We start from the raw sequence: 27697 nt of genomic DNA, 5'->3' as shown, positions 1-27697 counted from the left end.
TGAGAATACAGTAGCAGAGTGGAAGAAAGACCAGTTAGGAGGCTACTGCAGAAAACAGTGATTGCAACTAGGGTAGTGGTATAGAGGTGTTATCTTTTGATATCTGGGAGTTAGCATACAGATGGTCTTTTAAATTGTGAAACTTGAGATAATCATCAAATAAATGAGTGAATATAGAGAAATGAAGGTCTGACGGCTGAGCCCTGGAAGACTCCAATATTTAGCAATTTAGAAGAGAAAAAAAACAGAAAAGGGAAAGCATCTTCATTTTATCAGCATACCTAAAGTATGTTTTGTATTCAGACTTATCAAGTTTCTTTTTCTAAGCACTAGAGAAAAGCAGGTATTTCAGAGTCTGTTTCCATGCAGTCATATTTTGACCACATAGAAAATAAAAATACAAGAAATAGGATAGACATAAAAGATTTCTATTTAAATGAGGCAAAACCTCTAAATAAATTAATATGCCATCAAACCTTGCTAGATTCAGCTTCAACCCAATAATTCCTAAAAATAAATTATTTCACCAAATTGGGAGTCTTCAATAAAAGAAGGCCTATAAACCTAGAACCTGAAAAATGCACATAACTTATACACATAGCTTTAATGTAACATGATATGACCACCATTTGTTCTATTACCTGATACTGCTGACATGTTAGGAACCTACAATCAGGAAGTATAAAAGCAACCAGAAAGTAAAATTGACTTATGGGAAAGAACTGAGAAAACAATAAAAATATCTATGATGAGGAAATTAAAATTTTAATTCACTAAAGAAACAGATTTTATATTTTAAAAGAAAAATAGTAATGTATAATATTTATTTTCCTTTTATTGATTGATTGAGACAGGGACTTGCTCTGTCACCCAGGCTGGAGTGCAATGATGTGATCACGGCTCACTGCAACCTCAACCTCCCAGGGTCAAGCAATCCTCCTACCTCAGCCTCCTGAGTAGCTGGGATTACAGGTACATGCTACCATGCCCAGCTAAGTTTTGTATTTTTTGTAGAGATGGGGTTTTGCCATGTTGCCCAGACTGGTCTTGAACTCCTGAGCTTAAGCAATCCACCCGCCTAGGCCTCCCAAAGTGTTGGGATTACAGGTGTGCGCCCCCATGCCCAGCCCATATACATTTAAAAAAAAATTAATTACATGTCTCTTCTCAAAGCCTGTCATTTTCAATCTTTTTAGATTTTACTCATTCCAGACATTTTAGGCTTTTAATTAAGAGGACAAGGATACTGAGGCAGGAAGACCTGAGTTCAAATTCAAATTCTGGCACTAACAATTATTACTGATTTTTGGGCCAGTTACTTTATATTCAGAACCTTAGCATCTTCATGTGAAAGACAGGAATAATATCTATTCCACTGCATTAAGCAGAATTAAAAGAGGTTAAGTATGCAGAACACCTAGGCAAATATTTACAGCTTTATAAATGTTAATTCTTTTCCTTTATTCTATCCCCTTTCTCTTCACTGTTTCAGCATCTATAGCATTTACATGTTTATTAAAGGCATCTTTTGAATGCTCTTCAAAGAAAAGGGCAGACTCTTACCTTAAAGTAGCAATAATATAATCCCATCAGTTTTTGTCAGTAGCTTTTGAAATGGTATAATATTTTATTCTACTGGACTATAAGGCCCTTCACAGGAAGGACTGCCATTCTTTGAAACCATATTGCCTAGTAGACCAGTAGTACTTATAATATGGAAAACAGATTATACAACATTAAAAGGTATTAAGCATACTTTGTATCAAAAAATATAACAAGCACTTTGGGAGGCTGAGGTGGGCAGATCATCTGAGATCAGGAGTTCGAGACCAGCCTGGCCAACATGGTGAAACCCCGTCTCTACTAAAAATACAATAATTATCCATGCACTGTGGCGCATGCCTGTAATCCCAGCTACTCAGGAGGCTGAGGCATGAGAATCACTTGAACCTGGGAGGCAGTGGTTGCAGTGAGCTGAGATCGCACTGCTGCACTCCAGCCTGGGTGATAAAGTGAGACTCAGTATCAAAAAAAAAAAAAAAGACAAGAAGCCATTTACATTATTTGCTTTGTGATCAAGAATTGAATAAACATGATCTTATAAATTAACATTTTCTAACTATTTGTTAATTAACTTTTATTTCTGTGAATTGATTATTATAATGGACTATTACCATAGCTCTCACAAATGAAATCCAGGTTTCAAACAGATTTGCACTAGAGTTGGTTAATTCTATTATTTTAAATTTGTGCATATTTCCTTTTTTCTGTAATGACAGCTTTATGAATATATTATTTCAAGTATGTTCACACAGACTCTGTTAGAGCCTACCAAGAAGCTCTCAGTGTCTGGGGTACATCTGAATAAGTAAAATCAGCAGTTCTGCCATATTACACTTTCTGCATCTTACAAATAGACACTATTAGAGGGACTTGAATTTCCTCATAGACCCTAAAGAAGCAGAGTCACTGGCCGAGGAAAAAACTGTTGATTTGGTTTTCCTCTGTAATGCATGCGGTCATTTGGTCATTTCCAACTTCTAGAGAATTTCTGACACTGTATAAAGATTGAATAAACTGAGAACATCATCCCACAATTAAGGAAACAGCTCATCTAATAACCAATTACCTAAAGACAATTAAGCCTCTATTTCCTTGTTATAGATATGATTCAGCTGCTCTCACCCTCTTGCAGAATCACTTCTCCCCCATATTTACCATTATAAACACAGAAACCACATTTCTTGATTTTAAAAGAGGAAGTAAACTATTGGCTGCTGACACATACCAAAGGGCAAATTTGTTGGCTACAGTGGGAAAATTTTAATTTTTCTTCAAACAAGTAATTATGGCTACATCATTTCGCTTCCTCTGTCCCATGTAATCAATTTAGACAAAAAACAAATGAATGATTCATGATATATTTATATATACTAAAGTTCCCTGAATATTAATACAGTGTCATTTTGAAACAGAATAAAAAATATTTAAAATAATGTATATGGCTTTCTGAAAATTTTAAAGGAAGGTGCTAAAATCTAAGTATCTTTAAGTAACTCCTCATTCAAATTTCCAAAATTAGGTTTGGACTTTTAGAGTAATCGGAAGCTTTTAATTCCACTTGAGAGGTTTCTAATATTCATTTCCCTCCCTTTTCCATTTTTGTTATGCTAGCATTCATGAGAACCACCATCAAATGAAAGGATAATAAATAGAAAAAGGAGAGAGGAGCATATTATCTTCAATGCTATTGGCTAAGTTAAGAATTCATTTGTGGGGGTTAAGAGAAAAGTATAGCAAAAGATTAAATTGACACAATGACGTTGGGAGCTATTTTATTCATCAACATTAGCAATCTTTTCCAGACCTTGCTGTAAGAATATGATATGGACACACACCTTCCATAGTCCACTCCTTTTCCAACAGAATTCTTTCATTCATTCTGCATCAATGTATGGAGGGCTGACTGGGGCTAAGCACTGTTCTAGGTGCTACCATATAGCAACAAACAAAACTAGAATTCCTGTCCTCATGGATTCTCACTTTTCAGTAGGAAGACAAAATTTTAAAAAGTACAAATATACAGCATATTAGATAATAATAAGTGCTATGAATGAACATTGAACAGGAAAAAAAAGGATATAAGGAGTCCAGAGCAGTTGAATTTTTAAATTAGGTGGTTATTGTCATTGTGCTTCCTAAAAACTATTTAAAAATCTACACATTTCTATTTTCCTAGGCATCAAATTATACTGAGGGATATATTAAGAACAAATTTCTATTCTACAGAACAAGTGGATAACCTTAAACATTGCCATTTTAATAACAGAATGGCCATTGTTTAAGTTTTAAAGCGTTGCCTCATTATTTTCATAAGCATGCTAGTAACAAAGATAGACATATTGTAATAATTTTTATTGGTGATGTGATAAATTCTGACAACACTCGATACTTACCAAAATGACCACTAGGTAATAACAAAACAGCATTAAAACCTTGAAAAAAGATTTTTCTCATATCCTGTCTTGATTAACTTGCTGAGCTTTGAGTGGACAGAACAAACAGCCCTTCAATATATTATATAACTGATGACCAGCTACATTCTGATAGTGGCTGAAAAACATTTATGTAGGTTTTCTTCCCCATCATCCTTTAAAAACGTTTGCTGTAATGGTCAAGTACCTCCCAGGCAAGCTGGGCTATTCTCTGATAACATGAGGTCCCTGAGACCTCAGAAGGTTGCCTGGGCTCCATTTCTAGGCAGGCTTGTCAAAGTAAGCTTCTAGTGGCTACTACCACAACCTAACTATCTACCTCAGTAACAGCTATTTCAAAGACATAGAAACTTTAAAGAAACCTCAAATACTCTCATATTATTCATACCATGTCTCTCCCTAGCATTTTACTGAACTGAATATTTTTTAAAGTAAGAATAGTAGAAATTCTACTCCCAAAAAAGAATACCTCCATGGTGATGTGACAGGCTCCCTCCATTAGCAAGGATTTCTTCTCTAGCAGCTGCCTATATTTGGAAACAACACAACAAATTGTTGCTAGTTAGATTTCATTTTGCAGTGAAAGAAAAAGACCCAACTCCCAAAGAAGGCACATGTTTCCTGGGTTAAATAATAAACTAGAAGCCTAACTTTCCTCTCTTTTGGTCAAATGTGTTTAAAAAGCAATTAAATAAGTAGCCTAGCTTCATAAGTTTTTTTCTAGTGAATAGTCACAATGTCTAAAGATCACTTTGAGATTCTAGGGAAAAAAGACAAAATGACCATTCAGCACACTAAATTGTTAATAATATTAATAACTGCAAAGTTGTAAATGTAGAGTCAGGTTCTACTTAGTAACGAACATCTCTCATTATACCAACAAAGTGACTAAAATTTACTGACTGCTTCCTATAAGTGTACCAGAAAAGTTCCAAGTAATTTGCCTGCAGTATCTTATTTTCAGTATAGCTTTATGAAATAACTACAATTACTCCCATTTCACAGATAAAATAAGGCTTAGATAGGTTAAATTATTTGCCTAATATCATATAGTGGGCATCAGAGTTATAAAGCTATTAGAGTCTTTATTAAACCTATTAGAAATCAACCATAAATGCCTTTATGGAGAACACTTCTTAGGTCAATGACTTGGGATAAATTACTTGTCAGTCTTAAGGATACCTAAGAGTGAAAAGAAAAACCTCGTTTTACCCTAATAAGTAAGGTCCTAACCAAGCTCCTTATAGAGGACACAGGTAAGAAAAGATAAACACTTGTAACAAAATATAGAATGACTAAAGAGCACTGTAAAAAAGGATGACAGAAACTGGAATTGCCTTCAGTTCCTAATGATTCGTGAATATATAATGGCTACGAGGTAAAATATCTATAGTACCTTGGGCCTCTCAAAATTACTCAGTTGTGTATGTATAAACTATCAGGAGTTAGGCCAGGGTAGGAGAGGGCCCAGGTGGGACAGACGGACCACATCCCACTGCAAAGTAATCTATAAGAACCCTCGGCTGTGTGCGGTAGCTCACGCTTGTAATCCCAGCACTTTGGGAGGCCAAGGTGGGTGGATCACTTGAGGTCAGGAGTTCGAGACCAGCCTGGCCAACTGGTGAAACCCTGTCTCTACTAAAAATACAAAAAATTAGCCAGGCATGGTGGTGCATGCCTGTAAGTAATCCCAGCTACTCAGGAGGCTGAGACAGGAGAATCGCTTGAACCCGGGAGGCAGAGGTTGCAGTGAGCCGAGATCACGCCACTGCACTCCAGCCTGGGCAACAGAGTGAGACTTCATCTCCAAAAAACCCTCATTACTTAGGGTTTTCCGAATGAATCATACATATGCCATCCCCTGCTCTAAGAACTTATATCCTCTAACAAATTACTTTAAATAAAGCAATAGCTACTTGAGATCAGTAGCACTTAGAGACCAGCAGTTTGGACTGAGAAAGAAGGAACAATTTCACTCTGTGGTACTGTACAGAAGGGACATTTGGGTAGCCAGAGGGCAACACTGAAGCAGTGAAAGGCTAAAGTGACAAAAAAGTACTCAGACTTTTGGGAATGATGAATATTATTCTGACTGGGGTGATGGTTTCACAGGTGTATACATATGTCAAACCTGTACACATTAAATATATACAGCTTACTGTACTTGAATTGTACTTCAAAAAAGCTGCTTAAAAAAAAAAAGAGGAGGCATAGGAGGAAGCCAACCAAACCCTTTCTATAGTTTGGGTCTAAAAGTGTGCTACTGAAATTAGCTTTAGCAGGTGTGCAATGCAGTTAAAACAGTAGAACACCTGAGTTTTTAAGAAACCTCAGCTTCCTACAGGATCCTCCACACTCTAGTCTGTTTAGGCGTACTCATAAGGAGAAATATTGGTTATCAAGAGAAAGCTTTATAAAAATAAACAGTTTGACACTCTTTAAGAAAGTAATAGAAACTGCTAGCTAATGAACCCAAAGCACCCACTTACAGCTATAGCATATAAAAAAATTACAAATCTAGAATGACATTACAACAACACAGACCAAGGGCATTAGGGCTGCTGACCTCAACAGCAACCACCATGTGGAAATGAGTGGGCTGTGAAAGTGATATCTAAGATTCCTATATAGTTATTTAATTTAATGAGTTCCTAATTGTTATTTAATTTAATCAGCTATTATGTACTGTAACAACTGAAGAATCACAGACTAGGTGTACAGTACCTTAATTTTAGACTCACAATTCAGTACATAAGCCAGGGAAACAAATATGCTTTTCATTTCTAAGGGCTAACAGCTAGGCAAACCATGTGTGATTAAAGAGACTCAAATTAAAATTCATAAATTGACAGTAAAATTTATTGAAATTAATCAACAGCTGTAAAAGCTATATGCAGGTATGCAAAATTACCTCAGTTTGTTCAAATACGGTCAGTGGGTCACTAATTCCCCTGTAGTTAAAGGCAAAATAGAAGTAGATACAAGCACCTGCATCGTAAGTCTGCGTCACCCTAAAAAACAAACAAAATCCCCACAGGGGCTTTAAGTTAAGTGAAATCAGATTTAACATCTAGAAACTGAAAGGCAAGATGACCCAAATGATTAGTTTAAGATATAATCTCAGTTTCTTCCCAGCCTCTACTCCATGGAAGGAATACACATTGGCTTGCTTTAGAGTTGTCCGCCAAAACAGGTGAACTGAGGATGCAGTGCAAAACAAGAATTTTACCTTCACTCAAGTACCAAATTAGTCAATATTATAGGTACATATTCAATCTTTTTCATGTCTGTCCCATGTTACTAAAACTTCTATTGGGAAATAACCCAAAAACTTTTACACATTGTATCAGCATTTTATGGTGAAATGCCATTTTCACTGATTTTATTGTTTTGTTATCTAGAAGTAATGAGAACTATCAGCAGCATGTGTGAAAACAATATATATATAGTCAGGTAAGTATGAGTATTCATTGTTTTAAATTGCATAATCAAAATAACATTTAACAAAATTACTTAAAAACATACATATCTTGACAATAAAAGTAACACTAACTTTTTCTCTTTCTGCTATTTAACAAATTTTATGCACAATTAAGTTCTTCATGTGACTTGTATAAGACAAAATTTGAGGCACTTCCATACTACAAATAGTACAACTCCATTACTTTTCAAGAGCGTGTTTTCCTGCCAAAGGACCACACAATGAGGTCCATATGTGCGAGTGAAAACTACATTTTGTACTGCCACAGTAAACAGATGGGATGCAAAACATCTGCCCCTTGAAAAAGGCAAAATTAGACTCAAAACAAGAAACCTAGTTCCTTTCATTGGCTCCGTCACTGCTGAGGATAGGAACATGAAATGCATAGAATACATATGGACATGCAAACACTGACTAAAGTCAATTTTCATTATTTAAAAAATCCATATTGATAGAGAATGGGCTAATTATAATCTCTTCAAAGTACATTAAGTCCTCTTGTCAGGCATCTGAATCAGAGCAACTGCATCTTCAATAGGAGCTGGGTAAAATGAGGCTGAAACCTACCTACTGGGCTGCATTCCCAGACGGTTAAGCCATTCTAAGTCACAAGATGAGATAGGAAGTCAGCACAAGATACAGGTCATAAAGACCTTGCTGATAAAACAGATTGCAGTAACGAAGCCAGCTAAATCCCACCAAAACCAAGATGGCCAGGAGAGTGACCTCTGGTCATCCTCACTGCTACACCTACACTCCCACCAGTGCCATGTCAGTTTACAAATGCCATGGCAACATCAGGAAGTTATGGTCTAAAAAGGGGAGGCATGAATAATCCACTCCTTGTTTAGCTTATCATCAAGAAACAATCATAAAAATGGGCAATCAGCAGCCCTTGGGGCAGCTCTGTCTATGGAGTAGTCATTCTTTTATTCCTTTACTTTGCTGATAAACTTGCTTTCACTTTGCACTGTGGACTTGCCCTGAATTCTTTCTTGTGTGAGATCCAAGAACCTTCTCTTGAGGTCTGGATCATCCTGGGACCCTTTTCCTGTCACATTCTGGCAACAATACTATGAACTCATCATTTGTTTGGATTCTCCTGGCTCAACAGACTTAAAGATTCTGGGTAGAAAAAAAGCAAATCACTGCAGTTGAGACCAAAACAAAGACACTGTTCAGTTCTGGCTATAACTTTAAAAATAAATGACAACAAAATAAATATCAATAATATTTTTTTCTACACAGATAATTTAAATGCACTAGAAGAAACTCTTCTAAGCTGTATATAGCCAAAATATGACATAGTCTAAAGATACAGAATGACAAACAAGATTGAAGAATGCTGAGAGAACATAAAGACAGACACCATCAATTAGCTTATGCAGCTTAAAAATCAGTCTATACAAAGAATAAGAAAATTGGGATAGGTCAGATTGGGAAAAGTGTTCTGGAAAGGCATACCTAAATGGAGACTGACAAAGAAACATAAGATATTGTTCTAGATAAAACAAATGCCAATATTACTAAGATATAGGAGAAATCAACCAGGAGATAACAAAGGAGAGTAAAAAAAGCTAGACATCCATGAGTAGAGGAACCAGATGGACAAAAAGATTAAGGGAAAAAAGCAGGGAAAAATGAGCTGAAAATAACTACAATTCTGACATCAGGAATAAGAAAAACCAAAGAACTTGAGGAAGAAACCAATATCAAAGGAGCAACGGCTATCACTGCTGTGAAAGCTTGAGGAGATATACCTTCACTCAACACCAACTCTACAGAACACAGACTCTCTGTGGCCCACAGACCTGCTTTTCTTTCTCCCTAGGCCTCATATCTTCTCACCTTTCTCCCTAGGCCTCATATCTTCACACCTTGCCTCAATCACTGACTCTTCCTAAGTATGTGCACCCATTTTCTTCCTCTTCAAAAACCTACTTTCCCAGATCAAAAGGACACAGAAGCCAACTTAAAAAAACTCCCAATAGCCACACTGGGAAAATCTGAGCAACAAAGTGAATAATGACAATAATGGCTATATTCCAGAGAATAAAATGTCTATGAGTCCCTACTGATAGACTGATATACAGACAGATAGATAGTGGCAAGGGGTGGGGGGCGGGCAGAAAAAGAGAGGAGAGGAAAGCTCTTCTTTACAGTGAATTCCAATTGATAAATGTAAAATGAATGATTAAAATAGAAAATCACCATTTACAAGTATCACAATTATAACTGTTGTAATCAAGAATCAACAGTGGGATATTGATGTGATTAGGAGATGATATAAGAAACAGGATATTGGCATAGTCTCAAAGTTTCTCCCCATAAGGTTTTTGGGTTTTTTTTTCTTTTTCTTTTTTTTTTTTGAGATGTAGTTTCGCTCTTGTTGCCCAGGCTGGAGTGTAGTGGCACTATCTTGGCTCACTGCAACCTCCATCTCCCGGGTTCAAGCGATTGTCCTACCTCAGCCTCCCGAATTGCTGGGATTACAGGTGCCTGCCACCACACCTGGCTAATTTTTTTGTATTTTTAGTAGAGACGGGGTTTCATCATGTTGGCCAGGCTGGTCTCGAACTCCTGACCTCAAGTGATCCACCCACCTCAGCCTCCCAAAGTGCTGATATTACAGGCGTGAGCCACTGTGCCCAGCCATAAGATATTTTTTTAAAATACAATGGGGAAAAATAGTAATTGTAGAGTGGAGAAACCTGGCAGGTACCACCCTAACCAAGTAGTCTAAGTTAATGTCACCAATAATGAGACTTAATAAATATCATGCTTCTTCTGAGATGATCTACCATGAAGAGCACTTCACTATCACTTCTGAGGTAATCTTGCTGAAATGTGTAACTTGAATTTGATCACAAGAAAACATCAGACAAACTCAAACTGAGAGATGTTTTACAAGATAACTGGCCAGTATTCTTCAAATGTATGAAGGTTATGAAAGATAAAGATATTAGTAGGACAAATGATAAAGAAAGGTTTGTGAGTTAGGTAATCATATTGAAACAACACTAATTTTTTGGTTTTGATAATCATACTATAATTACATGAGACTATAATTCTATAGTCTCATAATAATCATACTACATAATCATACTATAATTACATACTATAATTCCTCAGCACTTGAGGAAGATGAGTAAAGGGTACACAGGAACTATTTGTACAATACTATTTTTTTTTAAGTCTAGTTACACCTCCCCCAAAATTAGAAATTTAAAAGCAATGTAAATGTTTTTCCAATTGGCCCATCTCCATCAAGAGGGATTCTTTTTTAAAAAACTAAGTATACTGCACTTAAAGTCAGTCACTAAACAGACCAGATGAAACATGGTGATCAGTTAAGTTTTCCAAACTCCCTCGAAGTTAAAAGAAATAAGTATGAGATATGAGAATTACAAACTAAGAAATGGGAAAAATGCCCAAATACCAAATATGATCAGACTGAGTGAAATATAGCATCTTCACTAAGTTTACATTAATAATTAGTAAGCCTTTGGAAAACAAATAGGATGATTGTACCAAATGCAGTGACATAGCCTTAAAATACTATGACTCAATATTTATACATGTTGAATGTGTATATACAAAAGATATCAAGAATGTTAGATTATTAAATCATATATATAATATATATCTGAGCTTTCAAAATGCAATTAGGAAAGCACTTAAAAGGGAGGTAAGGTAATCATAGTCAAATCTCCATATGCAATTTACAGAGGCTCCCACAAAGAATTTAATTTAACAGAAGGAGCAAATGCAGAGGAAATACTCTTTTTACTACACAATATAAATAGAATCTAATCTACAATTTTAATCGCCTTTTAGGCCAAATGTTAGGTGCCTCAGAACAGAAGAAATGAACTGTTTGACAATGCTACTGTCAATTTGCCAGCTGTGTTTCTCTTCTAGTGTTAATTCATCCTCATAAAAAAAAGATCCCTTGAATATTTACATTTTAAGTACCAGATATACAAAGTTTAAGAAACAACGGAGAACCATTTTAACTACAAGGGCACTATCATTAGGAATAACCAAATTCAAATAAAGTGTGAAGGATAAATGAATGAAACGAACTTGCAGAAATTAGTAAAATATATATCACTCATAAGAGAATCACTAACATTCATAAATAGATGTAACTAAATATTAATAGAGCATTATCATCTTTCAACAAATCCAGCATCTATGTATTACACAGTTCAGTTTTCAGCAAATGAACAGATTACTGAAGTTATAACAAAGCTTGATGGGCCTGATTGATTAGTATCTCAGACAAGTCCAAATAATGAAAAACACCTTATGGAATACCTTAATTTGGGTCCATTTCAGAAAGTGACTTAGATCTAACACCTTTTACAATAGATCAACTCTATCATTTAAGACACTTAAACACTAACCTCTTTCAAAATCATCTGGACAAGTAACAGCGTGGTTGTCAAAGTCACTACATTATTCTTTAATTAAAAAAAATTTTTTGTGCTCTCTACTTTTTGGAGTACTTTATTTGTATTAGACTCAATGACTAGCAATTACTTCCCATATAACTTCTTCAGAAAAGTTTGGACTGGAATTTCTATTCCAATGTACAAAGTACATTTTAATGGACAAAAATGAAATAAATGAACTCAATAAATGTACCCTACACCTGAGTTATTTTTCTTAGGATCCTTGATTTTAAATAGATCCATAATTATTTTTAAATAACTTTGGAACAGCTTTGTAAAATGTTATTTCAACTTTGATTTTAGATATAGGGGGTCTATGCGCACGTTTGTTAAGTGGGAATATTGCATGATGCTGAGGTTTGGAGTATGGATCCTATCACCCAGGTAGTGAGCATAGCACTTGATAAAAAACTGGTTTAAAAAATACATCTCACATATTCAACATGGAATAATCTCCTTAGCCACTACTAAGCAGGTCAAACCACACTAAACTGAAATCAAATTCTAATTAAATGTTAGTTTAATCAAGTATGAGCCATAAGAACCATAAAAGTCTTATTTATCAAAGCCACTCAAGTAACTAGGCTTTGCATATTCTAACTGGTTTTATAAGATGGTCACAGAAACTGAACACATAAGCTTTTATAGGAAAACCATTCTTAAAACATAGCTACTGCTATTTAATAAAAATGACATATGGCCAATTCAGTCTAAATATACTAATTCTACCTATCTACAATACAGAATGAAGATTCTTAGGCCTCATGAATACATTCTGAAGAACCTAGATTTAAGTGTAATTACAGAATGTGCCCTAAGGCAGAATATTTTACTTCCTAATCATTTTCCATAGGTAGTGGTTTATCACGATAGTTTCATGTTACAGCGGGGGTGGGGTTCTTAAGAGATGTTGAACAGGAACTTGGGGGCAGAAGGAAGATGGGGGAAGGGTAAAATCTGTTAAGTTACCATTCAAAAAAACAAAGGAATAAAAATTTCTCAACTACACAAGAATAGATTTGACTATCTAAAATGTTTCAAAATCTAATGGTAACAAATAGCTTTTGGATTATTATGTCTGATTTGTTTTCAGGATTACAATAAAAAAGAGCTGACTGTCTGCTAAAAGACTGGGCTATCAAGACAGAAATGAAGCATCAGTTTGGGTTGATAATATAAACACAAAAATTTTTGTCTTAGATTTTAAGGACTTTAAGATAAAAGGTGCATTGTTAAAGATACCCCCAAATTTAAAATAAATTAAAAGTAACATGACATTCTTACACCCACTATGTCAACATTAGCTTAATCCCATTGTAAGCTTTTTACTACAGAGAACAAGACCTCTCTTTGCCTTTCCTTCAGATATCTCGAATGCCCAGCAAATAATCTCTAAAATCTACTTTTTCAGCTTTTATAATCTCTGATCCTATCGTCAGTGTACTTGTTTAAAACATGTTAATATACAGATGACTTAGTACTTTCTGCAAGGCTTGTTAAACACGGACAGTGTCTCCCACAAAGAAGCAGAAACGACTACTTTAAGGAGATCCTTTTGATTGAAATGAACATTTAAGGTGTAAGAAAGATGCTTTCCTCAGATCTCATGTTAGAATTTTACTTTCTTACCTTGCAGAAGTGCAATTTAGCAAATTCTAAAGGGTATCTCTTCCCAATGGGAACAATAAGGAAAACTAAGAAACACAACACTAGTACTAGGAAAGTACAAGATAAGACAATAGAAAAGATAGAAAAAAGACAAAAACAAAAACACACACACATACAATTAGCAGTTTAAAGAATATAGAAATATTTCTAGTCTTGGAAAACAAATATATGCAAATTATCATGCTATAAGGAGCAAGTAAGCTTAACAACTGAATGCCTTAATGAGGACTTGTCATTGGAAAGGAAAGGGAAATATGCAAATTTTCCTTACTAATACTAGTATGGATTATCTACCTCAAGCTTAATGTAATTATGTCAAAACAATACTACAGCAGAACCTAACAGTTTTTTCATATGCTTTCTCATTTCATTTTCACAACAGTCCCATGAAGAAATGGCATTACCACTATTTTACTGATAATATTAGAGCTTGAAGAGATTAAATTACTAGTAAACAACAAAACACTGCCTTCACTCTTCAGAGTCATGTTGAGTATGTATATAATTTATAATTTCTTGACTATATAATTTATAGTTTCAGTGAGTAGAGTAGTCCTCTTCTTTTTCCAGGAGTCCAGACACCTGGCTCTTCACTGCCATGCCACCCAGATGGCGGGGAAGGCTTACTCACAGAAGGGTGTCCTACTCCTAAAAGGCTCAGGACTACTGTAAAATTCCAGTGGCACAATCCTAACAAGGTGGTAAGTGAAGGTTAGGAAAGCTGGCCAAATGTAATAGACTGAAGCTTTTTCTCAGCTGGAAAATTATATTTCCCCCATTGATTAAAAAAAACATTTTTTTCAGAATAAGAAGTATAAGAACAATTTTTAAAACTTACCTGCATGTAGAAAAAGGAGCAAACTGTACACCCTTCTCTTTGCATTCCCTTGTTATTCTTTCTTTTACATTTCTACAGAGATCTACCACCCTAAAAAAGATAAATGAATACAATATTAAGTTTTCAAGTGAGAACTATACAAGTGCTAATAAACGTTGGTTAATCTGGCATCATTCAAGTCTGACATTTTCTTAGCTAAAGCTTTCATAGTTGTCCTTTCAAGAATGGAAAAGAGCCCTGATCACTCAAATTGAGCCCTCCATTCCTAACTTCAAAAAGAAGAAAGTTTTTTCTTTTTTTGACTTAAGGAAAACAGAAAGTCACAAGAACACACTCAAGTCTCCTGAATGTGGTTTCCCACACTTAGGAAAGCCTGATTTCAAAATCAATTTGATTATAAGATTTTAAGAGCTTTAAAAAAGCTATAAAGATGTTAATGAAAATTCGATTCTAGGTTACATGAATACCAATCTTTACCCATGGCTAAGAAGTTTTCCTTAACTTAGAAATAACTCAGGCTGGGTGCAGTGGCTCACACCTGTTATCCCAGCACTTCAGGAAGCCGAGGCCAGAGGACTGCTTGAGCCCAGGAGTTTGAGACTAGCCTGGGCAACAGTGAGACCCTATCTCTACAAAATATTAAAAAATTATCCAGGCATGGTGGCACACACCTGTAGTCCCAGCTACTCAGGAGGCTGAGGTGGGAGAATCGCTGGAGCCCAGGAGGGCAGGACTACAGTGAGCCATGGTTGTGCCACTGCACTCCAGCCTGGGTAGCAGAACAAGACTCTGTCTCAAATAAAATAATAATAATGATAATAATGATTCAATTAATAATCATGATGTTACTAGCCTGGGCAATATAGTGAGACCTTGTCTCTACTAAAAATCAAAAAAATTAGTTGGGCAAGGTGGTGCATGTCTGTAGTCCCAGCTACTTGGGAGGCTGAGACAGGAGGACTGCTTGAGCCTGGAAGGTTGAGGTTGCAGTGAGCCAACATCGCACTACTGCACTCCAGCCTGGGCAACAGAGCAAGACACTGTCTTTCAAAAGAAATTATAATCATGATGTTATATCAAATGTTCGATAGCTTACTCGCAAGCTGAAATCCAGTTTGACAAAGATCTACTGAAGACAAACGATGTAAAGTATTAATGTGTTATGCTGGACTATTTGATATTAAAGTCCCATTTTATTCCCCAATAAATATCCTGGCCACATAATGACACCGATTCTGTGTTTTAAACCTTGATTTGTTTAGCATCATGAGACTTGAAATGATACCAGAAAAACTCAAAAGGTTGGCTTATCTCTAGTCTCAAGACGCAGACTTGACTGTATGAGAACCAATTTGATAAAAAACAGTAGCATTTAAACAGATCATACTTTATAAAAGTTATCCATATTGTCAATAAGAACAAACAGTATATGATTAAAATATAAATACAAAAAGGGCTTTAGTGTCTTATTAGCATGTCACATTTTTTATTTTTATGAATACAGTATCTGAAAGTTTTATAAAATCTAATTTTATAAAACAATGTTCTTAAGTTAAATTCTTTAATTTATGAGAGTTGCAGTTATACATGACTTATCAAGGTTACCTATGCATCACTTATGCATGGCAAGGATGCACGTTTAAAAAAAACTCATAAAACATTTAGACGACTGATATTTAATATGTCTTTATTTTGAATATATGCCTTATAAAACAAATATTTAAATATAAATAAAATCTATTAAGCTTTAACATTTATAAGAGTTAATGTATATTACAAATTTATAACAGTAGTAAGTTCTTTTCTTTGGAACAAGTTCTTTATGTTGACTCTAGAAAATGAAATTTAAGTTCTACAGCTAAGTAGTCTAAAAAAAATCTAAGAATACAATCATCTGCTGTTACAGTCCTTTGCAAGTTATGGCACTGTGTGAACTGCATTTCAGTTTAAATGCACTTAAATGTATCCAATCATCTTAAATACAATAGTAAACAGGAAAATATTAAGAGCTCCTTATATCTAAACCCTCACTGATAGTTGAATAATGAAAAGGAGATGGAGAAACGACCAGACTGAACACTTACAACCCACAATGGGACACTTTCAGTAAATGATTTTTAGGGAAAGGTTTCTGAAAGTATTCTCTCACAGAACTTGATAAAAGGCTAACACAGTCCACTTGGATCAATCCTTTTATAGGACAGAAACATAACTGCATACTTTCAAATTCTTACTTATTAGCAAATTTAACACTTGACCATTTCCTCCCTGAAAAAAACTTCCCTGGGCTTTTTTTACATCATTGGATTACCTCTACATCCTCTAGATATTATAATTCAATACACTTTGCCACCTTTTGTTTTGTTTGTAACCTTAAATGTTGAGGTTCCCTGGACCTCTTTCTTAGGCCTTCTTTTTTTTCCTTCACTCCATACTATCTATAAGTGTTTGTATCCACTTTCTTGGTTTTAATCAGAAGACTTGCTGGTGTCTCCAAAATCTGTAACATCGGCTAGGCACAGTGGCTCATGCCTGTAATCTCAGCACTTTGGAAGGCCAATGCAGGAGGATCGCTTGAGCCCAGGGGTTCAAGACCAGCCTGGGCAACATAATGAGACCTCATCTCTACAAACAAAAAAAATTAGCCAAGCATGGTGACGTGCACCTGGGAACCTAGGAGGCCAAGATGGGAGAATCATTTGAGCCCAGGCAGTCCAGGCTGCAGTGAGCCGTGATAAGTGTCACTGCACTCTGGCCTGGGTGACAGAGCGAGATCCCATCTCAACAACAACAACAACAAAAAATGTATATCTCCAACCCTTAAAATATCTATTTTTATAGACTGTACTCTCAAATTATTCCCAAGCTCATTCATAAGAATCTATGAAGAATATTCATTGAGAACCTAACAGGTGCAGCCATTGTGGTAGGGATGGGATGGAACACAATAGGATGGGACACTTAGGAATACACAAAAACTAGTATGACCGGTAATCCCTTAAGTGGCTTATATATGAAAAAGCCAATAATCTAATAATGTGTGAAAGTTAAAGACCGTGATCCCATGGGCTACTGCAAACATGTCCTCTAGCTAGTTAAAGGTTTGAAAGAAAAAGAAAATTGCTAAATGGTTGTCAACAAGTAAATTCTACATAAAAATGTAGTTGCCTTCCATTAATATTAGTTATTAAAACTTTGGCTGAAGAAATTGTTTTAAAGGAAAACAAATGTGTAACTGCATAAAACAGAAATTATCAGTGTGTCAATTAAATAAATATGTAAGTATATATAAAGAATAGATGAAAAGAAACAAAAAAAAATTGCACATTATTAGCTTCCACAGTTGGAAGAATAAAAAAACAAGAAGTCAATCATCAGTACTAACTGATGACAAGGAAATTCATTAACTCTTAAGAGGTAGCACTGCACTAATCCACTGTCCCGGTGATTTGGACTGAATGTTTGCATCCCTCTCAAAATTCATATATTGAAATCCTAAGCCCCAGTTAGATGGTATTAGAAGTTGGGTCATTAGGTCATGTGGGTGGAGCTGCATTAATGGGATTAGTGCTTTATAAAAAGATATGAGAGGGCTTGCTTTCTCTCTCTCTCTGCTTTCCTCCAGGTGAAGGTATTACTAAGAAGATGGCCATCTATAAAACCAGGAAGAAGGCCTTCACCAAAACCCCAACCATGTTAACATCCTGATCTCAGACTCCAAGCCTCCAGAGCTATAAGAAATAATTGTTTCTTGTCTAAGAACATTTAAGCTACCCAGTCTAAGGTGCTCTGTATAGCAGGCCAAACTGGCTAAGATACCCAAGGAGAGGAATTAAACACTAAAATGGTCTTAGACGCATTAAAAGGTTTTCCCCAACTTTTCAAGTCCCTTGTCTTGTGTTGTATTTGTGGGGAGGGGTTGTTTCGGGGTTTCTTTTGGTTTTTCCTGCCAGGTAGACAGAACTGACATAGAAAAAGGGCTGGAGAGAGATTCTGTTTGCGTAGACTAGTCCTGTGGAAAAAAACAAGCTCCGTTAAAACGTCTGCCTTACTGGTTTCTCCAGGGAAGGAAAAATGTGTTTCCACCTTTTTTTCTAAGTATTCATCTTTAGTTTTGATTTTGGAAAGATGTTAAGCATTTATTTTTAGTTAAAAATAAAAACGAATTTCATACTTAAAAAAAGGTTTTTGAGACCACTATGAATAGCCGCCAAACTGCTTCTTTTTTTTTTTTTTGAGATGGAGTCTCGCTGCGTCGCCCAGGCTGGAGTGCAGTGGCATGATCTCGGCTCACTGCAAGCCCCGCCTCCCAGGTTCACACCATTCTCCTGCCTCAGCATCCCGAGTAGCTGGGACTACAGACGCCCGCCACCAGGCCCAGCTAATTTTTTGTATTTTCAGTAGAGAGGAGGTTTCACCGTGTTAGCCAGGATGGTCTCGATCTCCTGACCTCGTGATCTGCCCGTCTCGGCCTCCCAAAGTCCTGGGATTATAGGCGTGAGCCACCGCACCCAGCCACTGCCAAACTATTTCTACTACTCAAAGGCTGATGACTTGATAATTTTTTTATTGAAAGGATTTATTCCCCTTGTTAAAATTTAGCATCAAAATTTGTGAATAACATTTCAACTTGAGAAATCTGACTTAAAAAATAAAAAAAATTGTGAATGACAGAGTGATAGTATAACATAAACTGGGTTACTAGCTAACAATGCATGGAATATGAACACCAGCGTACTAACTCAGTAGATGATGACTGCATGTAGAAAAGTAAAAAGTTTTCTGGGGGAAAAAAGAGAGATTGGAAGAAACCAAAATATTAAGATATGCAATCTAAGAAGTAGATTCACAGGGAATTGTTCCGTCCTATACACTTCATTGTAGACTTAAAGTACTTTATAAATTTTATAAAGAAAAGTAAAATATCAGTATACTAGAAACAAATAAAAATATATAGGTTGAATATCCTGCAAAAATCCAAAATGTGAAATGCCCCCAAATCTGAGAGTTTTTGAGTACCAACATGATGATCAAAAGCAATGCTCCAGTGATTTCCAGTGAAATTTCCAGATTTGGGATGCTCAACTGGTAAATATATAATACAAATATTCTAAAATCTCAAACACTTCTGGTCCTGAGCATTTTGAATAAGGGATTGTATAGACAATCTCTTTGAGAATTTTTTTATTACTGGATGAGTTATAATACAACTCACAGGTGTATTAATAAACCATTTCACATTTCCCAGTTTTTATTAAGTCACTAACCAATACTGTATGTATGTATTTACAGTAAAGAAACCCTTCTAAAATCTATTTCCATCTATCTTATTTGGGCCATTTCCTAAAATATGCTCCAGTATCAACATTTTGCTTAAATTTAAAAACAGAAATTGTACATAATTTCCTAAACTAAATTTCCTTTATAAATCACCTAAATTCCCATTTTTACACATACAAATATCAAAAACTAAATAATATTATAAAGGACAGTTAACTGGTTTTATACTTTGGGAGGACTTTTTAGAGAACATTTAAGCAATATTAATCACTTAAGAATTTAAGTCAAAGCGCAGTATAACCACATAGTAACACTGAGCATTCAATAACATTCTTCAAAATGTAAACTTCAACAATACCTTCGTTCTTTGGATCACAACTTTTCTTCAACTCCCTCCACCCAATAAAACACTTGAAAATACGGCATTCTGATGAATATATTAATTTAAATAAAGTAGCTGCCTTGTCTCAATGTTTCTTCATAAAATGTTTTAAACTTACATATTCACACACAAAGAAACATTACTTCAAGCAATTCATATCGCATATTTGAATAATATCAAGCACTTTAGTATATTTTACCTGTCCCAAGGAGCAGAAGTCTCAAAAGATTCTCCTAATACATAGTATTCCAAAGCCAAGTCCTATTAAGACACAAACAGAAAAATCAAGAAACTACAACAGATGCAGAAGAATCAATAACACTGTTAGTCTTTCATATTCATTGTTAGTATCACATGTTTCTCATTTAACTTCATCCACTCTTTACTATCCACCTCATAAGAGCACTGAAAAGTTGTCCCTGGAGTGGGATGCAGCCTCCGTAACTAAAGGAACCTTGTCTGTCTTATTCTCTGAATCCTTGGCACCAGGCAGAATGCCTGACTCAGGGCAAGAACTCAAATTTATTTCTTTAGTGAATGGAGTTTCTATCCAGGAACAGTCTATGTACATGTAGAGAATACTGACAGAACAGAATTTTAGTGGCATAAATAGTAAATTAACCAATATCGAAAATTAGTCAAGATCAAAGGAGCAGGAGGAAGATCAAGAAGTGAGGGGCGGGGGGAAGGTGTTTAGAATGAGGAGATTTTTTTTCTTAAAATCAACTTTTCTTTAAAAACAAATTTAGGAAACATAGTAATATAGTGCATCTATCTGAAGTGACAGAATAGATCAAACATCTGGAGGCACTTCTACTATGAAAATATTTTACAGTATAGAGGATATAATACTCATATTACAAGTAACTTATAATACTTAATTTCTTTACCCAGAGCAAAATTTTTTTGTTATCAAAATTGGAAAGAAAGCTTCACAGAAGTTCAGAGATTTTAAAGAAAATTTTATAAGGCAGAAAACTCAACATATGTTAAGTTTTCACCTCAAGTAAAATGAGTCATTTCAACCCACCTGTGTTTGGGAAAAAAAACAAAAAAATCCCCAAATTACTGATCTGATCTAAAGCATGTGTTTTTCTCTAATGCACTCATTTATTCAGTAAAAATATATTTAGAGACAATGGTATTAACCATTGTAAAACTTAGAAAACATGTAATCCCGGGGTAGGGGGGGCGGAATCCCTAACTTGCTTTTGACTCAGTTTTAACATTAACTAGAACCTTAAAAATTAAGAAAGATACTCCAAATTGTGTCTATGCTGTACTTGTTACAGTTATATTTCATTTTCTAGAATTCTGAATTCAGTATTATGGGGAAAAGGCCAATATCCTCAGAGAAAATGCCTAACAAACAACATTTTATGTATATTCAAAATGCTTACTATGGGAAGAAACTATGATATTGACAATTGATAATTGTAGATATTATTTACAAGATCTACAATCATCTATTACCTTTCATGATCAGTACATCTCTTAATCAAAATTTCTAAAATGCTGAACAGGCAATAAATATACTTTTACTTATCATCATCACTGTGGGGGCAGGGGACAAAAGAGGAGGACTATATGCTTCAAATTCACTGCAATTTAATATTTAGATTTTAGCTGGGATTACATTTTTGCTAAAATGAGAACATATTAATTCAGCCTTTTTTAGAGAAAAACATGTTGTACATAAGCTTACAACAATTGTTGTGTATAAGGTTCAAAATTTCCAAGAGAAAAATTAGTAAATTTAGTATTTGGAGGTGATGGATATCCCAATCCTGATTTGATCTTTACATATTATATGAAGCTATCAAAATATCATATGTACCCTGAAAATATGTATATCAATTATGTATAAATTTCCAAAAATTTTTATAATTAAAACAAGAAAGCTGAGTATTTGTGGAAGCCAAATTCTCAATAGGATATCTGAAAAAATGACCTTTTAGAGTAAGATCATTCAAATTATGTAAACAGGAAAAATAAAAAATAAAAAAAAGTAACCCCAGCAACAGCAGAAAGCAATTAAGAAATTTGAATTTGTTACAAAGTAGAAAAACAAAACTAAATTGAAAAAATAAAATTTCAAAAGAACAATTTCATATCAGTAAATACAACAGACTTGAGATAATAAATTTCAGTATATTGTAAGTAGAAAATCTAGAATTAGAAACATTTGAGTGTTCAATACACATAATTATTTCTTTAATTCTATAATCATCATCAGTGAACAAATAACTACTTCAAGTTAAATATCAAAATTTTACAACAGTTAAAGATTTACACATCATTAAAACAGATTATTAAGTGAAGAATGTTGCTAAGTAAAACAGCTTGATTTTAACCAAGTAATGTTATGAATGGTATGCTCAACTTTTAAACAGAGAAAGGCTCCATTCTTTTAAAGAGCAGAAAGACATATTAAATCATCTTTAACTTCTTCAAGAGCATATGGAGAAGGTTTAAATGGGCTTCTGAAGATTTGTAGCTAAAACAAGGTTCATGTAAAATGATATGCTAAATTACAGTAGCTTAAAATTTTAAAAAATAGGGAAGACAATTGCATTCACTTAAAGTAAGAAAAAGTATTGTTTGCAACATAAATTAAGTGGCAAGGGAAATATGATATAACTTACTCGAATGTATGCAATGACATAGGTCAGCAAATAACCTCTCTGTCCATTATCTTCTCCAGCTGCCAACCCACTGTAATTAAAGAACAAACTGTTAATAAATTTTTTATCTTAATCTCATTTATCATAAATGTGTCAAAAAGCTGTCAAGAGAAAAAGTCTGCATATCAAAAATCTGAAAACACTTTTAATATTTCTGTTTCATCTTAATTTCAAACCTTTATCCACCAAATAAAATTGACTCATAAACTCAACTACTTCTACCCATATTCTCAAAAAAGCACAGAAAGAATTAACTATGAGAAACAAATAAGCTGAAATAATCTTCACACAAGTATTCTTATTTTACTCATCATATTCTTACTCATATATTCATATGTTATTATTGTCTCACTCATATTTGAAGAAATGTGACAACTGACTAGGAACTCCCCAATACTGAGAAGCTTCCAGAATACAAGATGAGTACATAGTATTTGGAATGTTAGATGTGGTGTTTATTTTATGAAATTTATGATTTAAATGAGAGACAAAACATACTTACATAGAAATATTTTATAAAGCAATGTATAAACAAACACAAGACCAACACAGGTAAGGTCTTACTACTATGAACATATAAACTATCTCTTTCAATTGGAAAATTTCATCCATAGAAATTGTATTTGATGATCTAGTTAGAATTAATCCCATATAAATATATAACTCAGTCCAAATACTCTTGTTTCTAAAAGTTATTCTTATTTTAAAAGACAATGAATGAATATTGTTTTTCCACTACCTTTAGTAAATAGTTTTTAATTATGCTTTTTCCATTATCATACAGAAATTAAAATTTTAACTTTAGTCAACTAAAGGAAAAATTGTTTATCTTATCACCTCAATTAACACCTTATAATTAAATATTTTCTTCTTCTGAAGTTGTGTTGAATTTGGTAGTAAGTAAACACTACAATGTAGATGTACTCTTGTTCTGTACAAATACTGTAAGATAATTTCAAGCTAAATGGGCTAAATCAAAATTTCCTGACTTGCCACTATAGGTAGATGGTGTTATCCAAAAGAAGTGGCAAAGATTTGATATAAGCAGCTCTAGTCTAGAACTACTTGAGAATGGGGTATAATAAAAAAAATGAAGGGGACTGTTTGTATTAGAATGTTAATGAGCAAAGAAGATAAAACTTTGGTCAAGCAGCTGAAAGTGAGAAGAAGAGATAAAACACAATGTGAGGATGTGAGGTTGGAGGTAGAAAGCCAAATAAAGTTTCAAAACAAAAGGAAAACAAGTCAGAAAACTGCTGTGGCAAGTGCTTAAAGGAAAACAGCTTAGCCCATAGCTCAAGTAGATATAAAATAGAGTCAGACTCTGAGTCCAAGAGAGAAAAAGCACCACAGGTCTAGGAAACAGAAACAGTTCATCCATCCTGAACCTAGTGGTGGAAGGAAAGGAAAAGAGAGTGAGGAGTAGGAAAAGGTGCAAGACACCTGTGTTGGGAATATTTGAGAAAAGAGAATGCCAAGTATGTATCTGATGAGAAGTAACAGGTATAAACATTTAATAGGCTTGCCTCTGTTATGTCGAGATGAGACAAAAAGTCCTACTTTTCAGTCCTAAGTCATCTTTCTTTAGACCCTCTTCTAATATTTCTAATATCTGGCAGCAGGGAGGAAACAGATCTGTTCACATTAGGATCCAGGGAGACAAACCACAGAGAAACATGCATTTTCTAATTCAAAGCAGGAAGAAATTGTATGTCCTTTCTAAATTCATAAGCCCAAAGAAGTAGAGTCAGTCTGGGCTTTACAAGGAAATCATAGACTTATGACTGAACTTTTTGAAACTTTTCTCTTTTTAGCTTTCAGAACTGTCAATATTCTAGCCAGAATTACCTTAAAATACAATATATTAAAGAATAGTAGGGCTTAAAAATCAAATGCTTCTAAATTGTGACTTTTGTAATCACTCCAAAATGACTGCATGTAGATTCAAACTGCTTTATGTTAAAGTAGCAACATCGATCCCCTACTTCCTGCTGTCCCCACAAATTTCAAACATCAATTCAAGGTTTCTAAACAAATTTAAAGCTGTCTCATGAGGAAGGACTGGAAAGACTAACAAAAGAGGAATGAGAGACAATCTTTTTATATAAAAGGGCCATCTGGTGAACCTAATCACTCTCATGTTGAATTATATTAAACAACTTAAGCATGCTTTAAAAATAATGATAACATATTACCTTAAGTTCTATGGTAAATGTCAAAACACCTGTCATGAGTGCTGACAGGTAATGTTTATTCTGCTCTGCTCTTGGAGAAGTTAAAATACATTACTAGCAAACATGGATAAACAATCAAAGTATGATTATTCATTATGTGGCTACTATGTTCTGTTGGGTCATATGTGTTCAAAGGTATTGAACTATGTTGGGGTGTGAGTGAAGGGCAAGCAAAGAGAAAAAATGGCTAAGACAACACATAAAAATGCTCTAAATTGTTGGGAGAGTACTTCATAAAAATCAATGTAAAGCTAATAAGGCAGTAGAGAGTTTCATAAACAAATAAAAAAAAAGGGATAGATGAATAATGCCCCAATTCAAAATAAAATACATGAGCTAAACTAGCACATGAAAACTGTAGCAGAAAGAAACTTGGTGGTGCTTTCCTTTGTCTTGTTATGCAGGAGAGATGATTGAGGATTGAGGGTGAGAAGAGTGGCATTTTACCTAAGTAAAATATCCTTGAATCTTCAGTGATTAGAACAAAAAATTAGTGCCTACAGAAAACTGGTGGGATACTAGAACTTCTGGTAGAAAGCCAAAAGAAGATATTTCCAAGTATTAAAAACTTAAAATAGGCCAGGTGCAGTGGCTCATGCCTATAATCCCAGCACTTTGGGAGGCCAAGGTGGGAGGACTGCTTGAGCCCAGGAGTCTGAGACCAGGAGTCTGAGACCAGCCTGGGCAACATGGCAAAACCCCATCTCTACAAAACACACACACACACACACACAAAAATTAGCCAGGCATGGTGACGTGCACCTGTAGTCCCAGCTACTCAAGCGGCTGAGGAGGAAGGATCCTTTGAGCCCAGGGAGGCTGAGGCTACAGTGAGCCATGATCATCAGGTCACTGCACTCCAGCCTGAGTGACAGAGCAAGACACTGTCTCAAAAAAAAAAAAAAAAAAAAAAAAAAAAAATCGAAATGGCTCTAAGTAATCTAAGTAATCTGCCAAATAACAATCTGGGTTGTTTAAAATAGAAGATGTCCACATCTAATAAAAGGGAGCCAGAATGAAAGCACATTAAGAAATTAATTATAACTAAGAAGGAACAAATAACAGCAAAAAAAAATGAGACCTCAAACGGAGCCAATCTTTAACTCTTTACCCTTGCTTTAAATTGAATCTCATTTACTATAACCTATTTTTAATGGACAAATTTGATACAAGTTTTGTTTGAGTAAGCAAAACTGCTAGAAGTACAGCAATAGTGCTTGGGCCTAAGTGTCAGTATCTGAAGGCAGCCGGATGCCATATTTTAAAGAAGATTCACTTATAGTTTTAATTGGTAAATGGATAGTGACATATAAGAAAACAAAATTGGCATTACTGACATTCATGTCAGTTGGTGGCTCAAATTAAAACTGATAAAATAATGCCTGTAATCTCAGCACTTTGGGAGGCCGAGGCGGGTGGACCACGAGGTCAGGAGTTTGAGACCAGCCTGACCAACATGGTGAAACCCCATCTCTACTAAAAATACAAAAGTTAGCCAGGTGTGGTGGCATGAGCCTGTAATCCCAGTTACTCAGGAGGCTGAGGCAGGACAATCACTTGAACCTGGTAGGGAGAGGTTGCAGTGAGCTGAGATCACACCACTGCACTCCAGCCTGGGTGACAGAGCAAGACTCCGTCTCAAAACAAAAACAAAAACAAAAACAAACAAACAAAAAAATCCTGACAAAATGTATTGACAAATACCTAAAGATGAAAATACACTGTTTTACAGGTGGCACAGTAATTAGGCATAAACAAAGTAGAATAAAAGATATCAGGAAAATATAGTATTCACTTTCATTCATTCATTCAACAATTATTAAATCAAGTATCTAGAATGAACTAGACATCAACAGTGATGCACAAGAAAAAGATAGGTCATGCCCTATAAAAATTATGAGGCACAACAAACAAGCATTATGTCATCATCCTACCCCATTCTAACAGGAAATGTGACACATTACTAACTAGTAATGACTTACTAGCCATACTTAATTGAAATTATAAAGATAGATCCTAAAAACTGAAATTCCTCTGTGTGTGGGTGTGTGTACAGATGTGGAGGTGTGTGTGAGCAGGAAGACGACTGAGGTGAAACTAAGGAAATTTAACTCTATATACAGTTATTTAAATGATAAAGCAAAATGCACCCTTCCGTTTCCCTACAAGCCCTTCTGAGAAATTATGAAATCCAAGTAAATATTTAAATATACAATGAACAGTTTTTTAAAGCTTCAGTCTCTAATATTTAAGACTAGAGTAGGTTTTAAATCTCCTTGTGTCTTACTAACATCATATGTTTTAAGAAAACAGTCCTTAAATCAAATTACATACGTACTCCCTATAACTTAGAAACTAAAAAACGGGTACATACATAGGGCTAAATTCCTTCTGGGAAGGAAAACATGTACATTTCAAAAATTCAAACAAAAATGAGATGACCTGAAATTCAAGCCATCTGGTCATTACATGGATTTTATAGCACAATTATTTTTAAGTGATTTAGTTAAAATATCAGCAATTCCCAAAACAGCTATCGAGAAAAGATGAAAGATGAATAAACTTTCTCTTTTACTGAAAAAATTAAAATTCCATTTGCCAATTTCAGAATAGGGTAAAAGTGAGACATTTCCAATACTTAAAAATAGTGCAAAAGAAAACTAAAATTTAAGTCTAAG

The 27697-nt window shown here is 34.8% G+C and overlaps 1 protein-coding gene across 2 annotated transcripts in view; it reads right to left on the bottom strand.

Moving 5' to 3' along the window:
* Positions 1-27697, bottom strand: part of AGPS (alkylglycerone phosphate synthase) — a 157745-nt gene that overhangs the window by 15607 nt on the left and 114441 nt on the right. For both annotated transcript variants that reach the window (XM_031008691.3, XM_063695017.1), the window contains exons 15-19: positions 22747-22816; positions 20301-20362; positions 14440-14529; positions 6907-7006; positions 4465-4522 (exon numbers count right to left, since the gene is read on the bottom strand). In XM_031008691.3, the coding sequence (XP_030864551.1) occupies positions 4465-4522; positions 6907-7006; positions 14440-14529; positions 20301-20362; positions 22747-22816 (380 nt within the window). The remainder of the gene's footprint in view (positions 1-4464; positions 4523-6906; positions 7007-14439; positions 14530-20300; positions 20363-22746; positions 22817-27697) is intronic.

Source organism: Gorilla gorilla, chromosome 11 (assembly GCF_029281585.2).
Source record: "Gorilla gorilla gorilla isolate KB3781 chromosome 11, NHGRI_mGorGor1-v2.1_pri, whole genome shotgun sequence".
Classification (NCBI taxonomy): Eukaryota; Metazoa; Chordata; class Mammalia; order Primates; family Hominidae; genus Gorilla; species Gorilla gorilla.
This window is presented reverse-complemented; position numbering and strand designations above follow the sequence as displayed.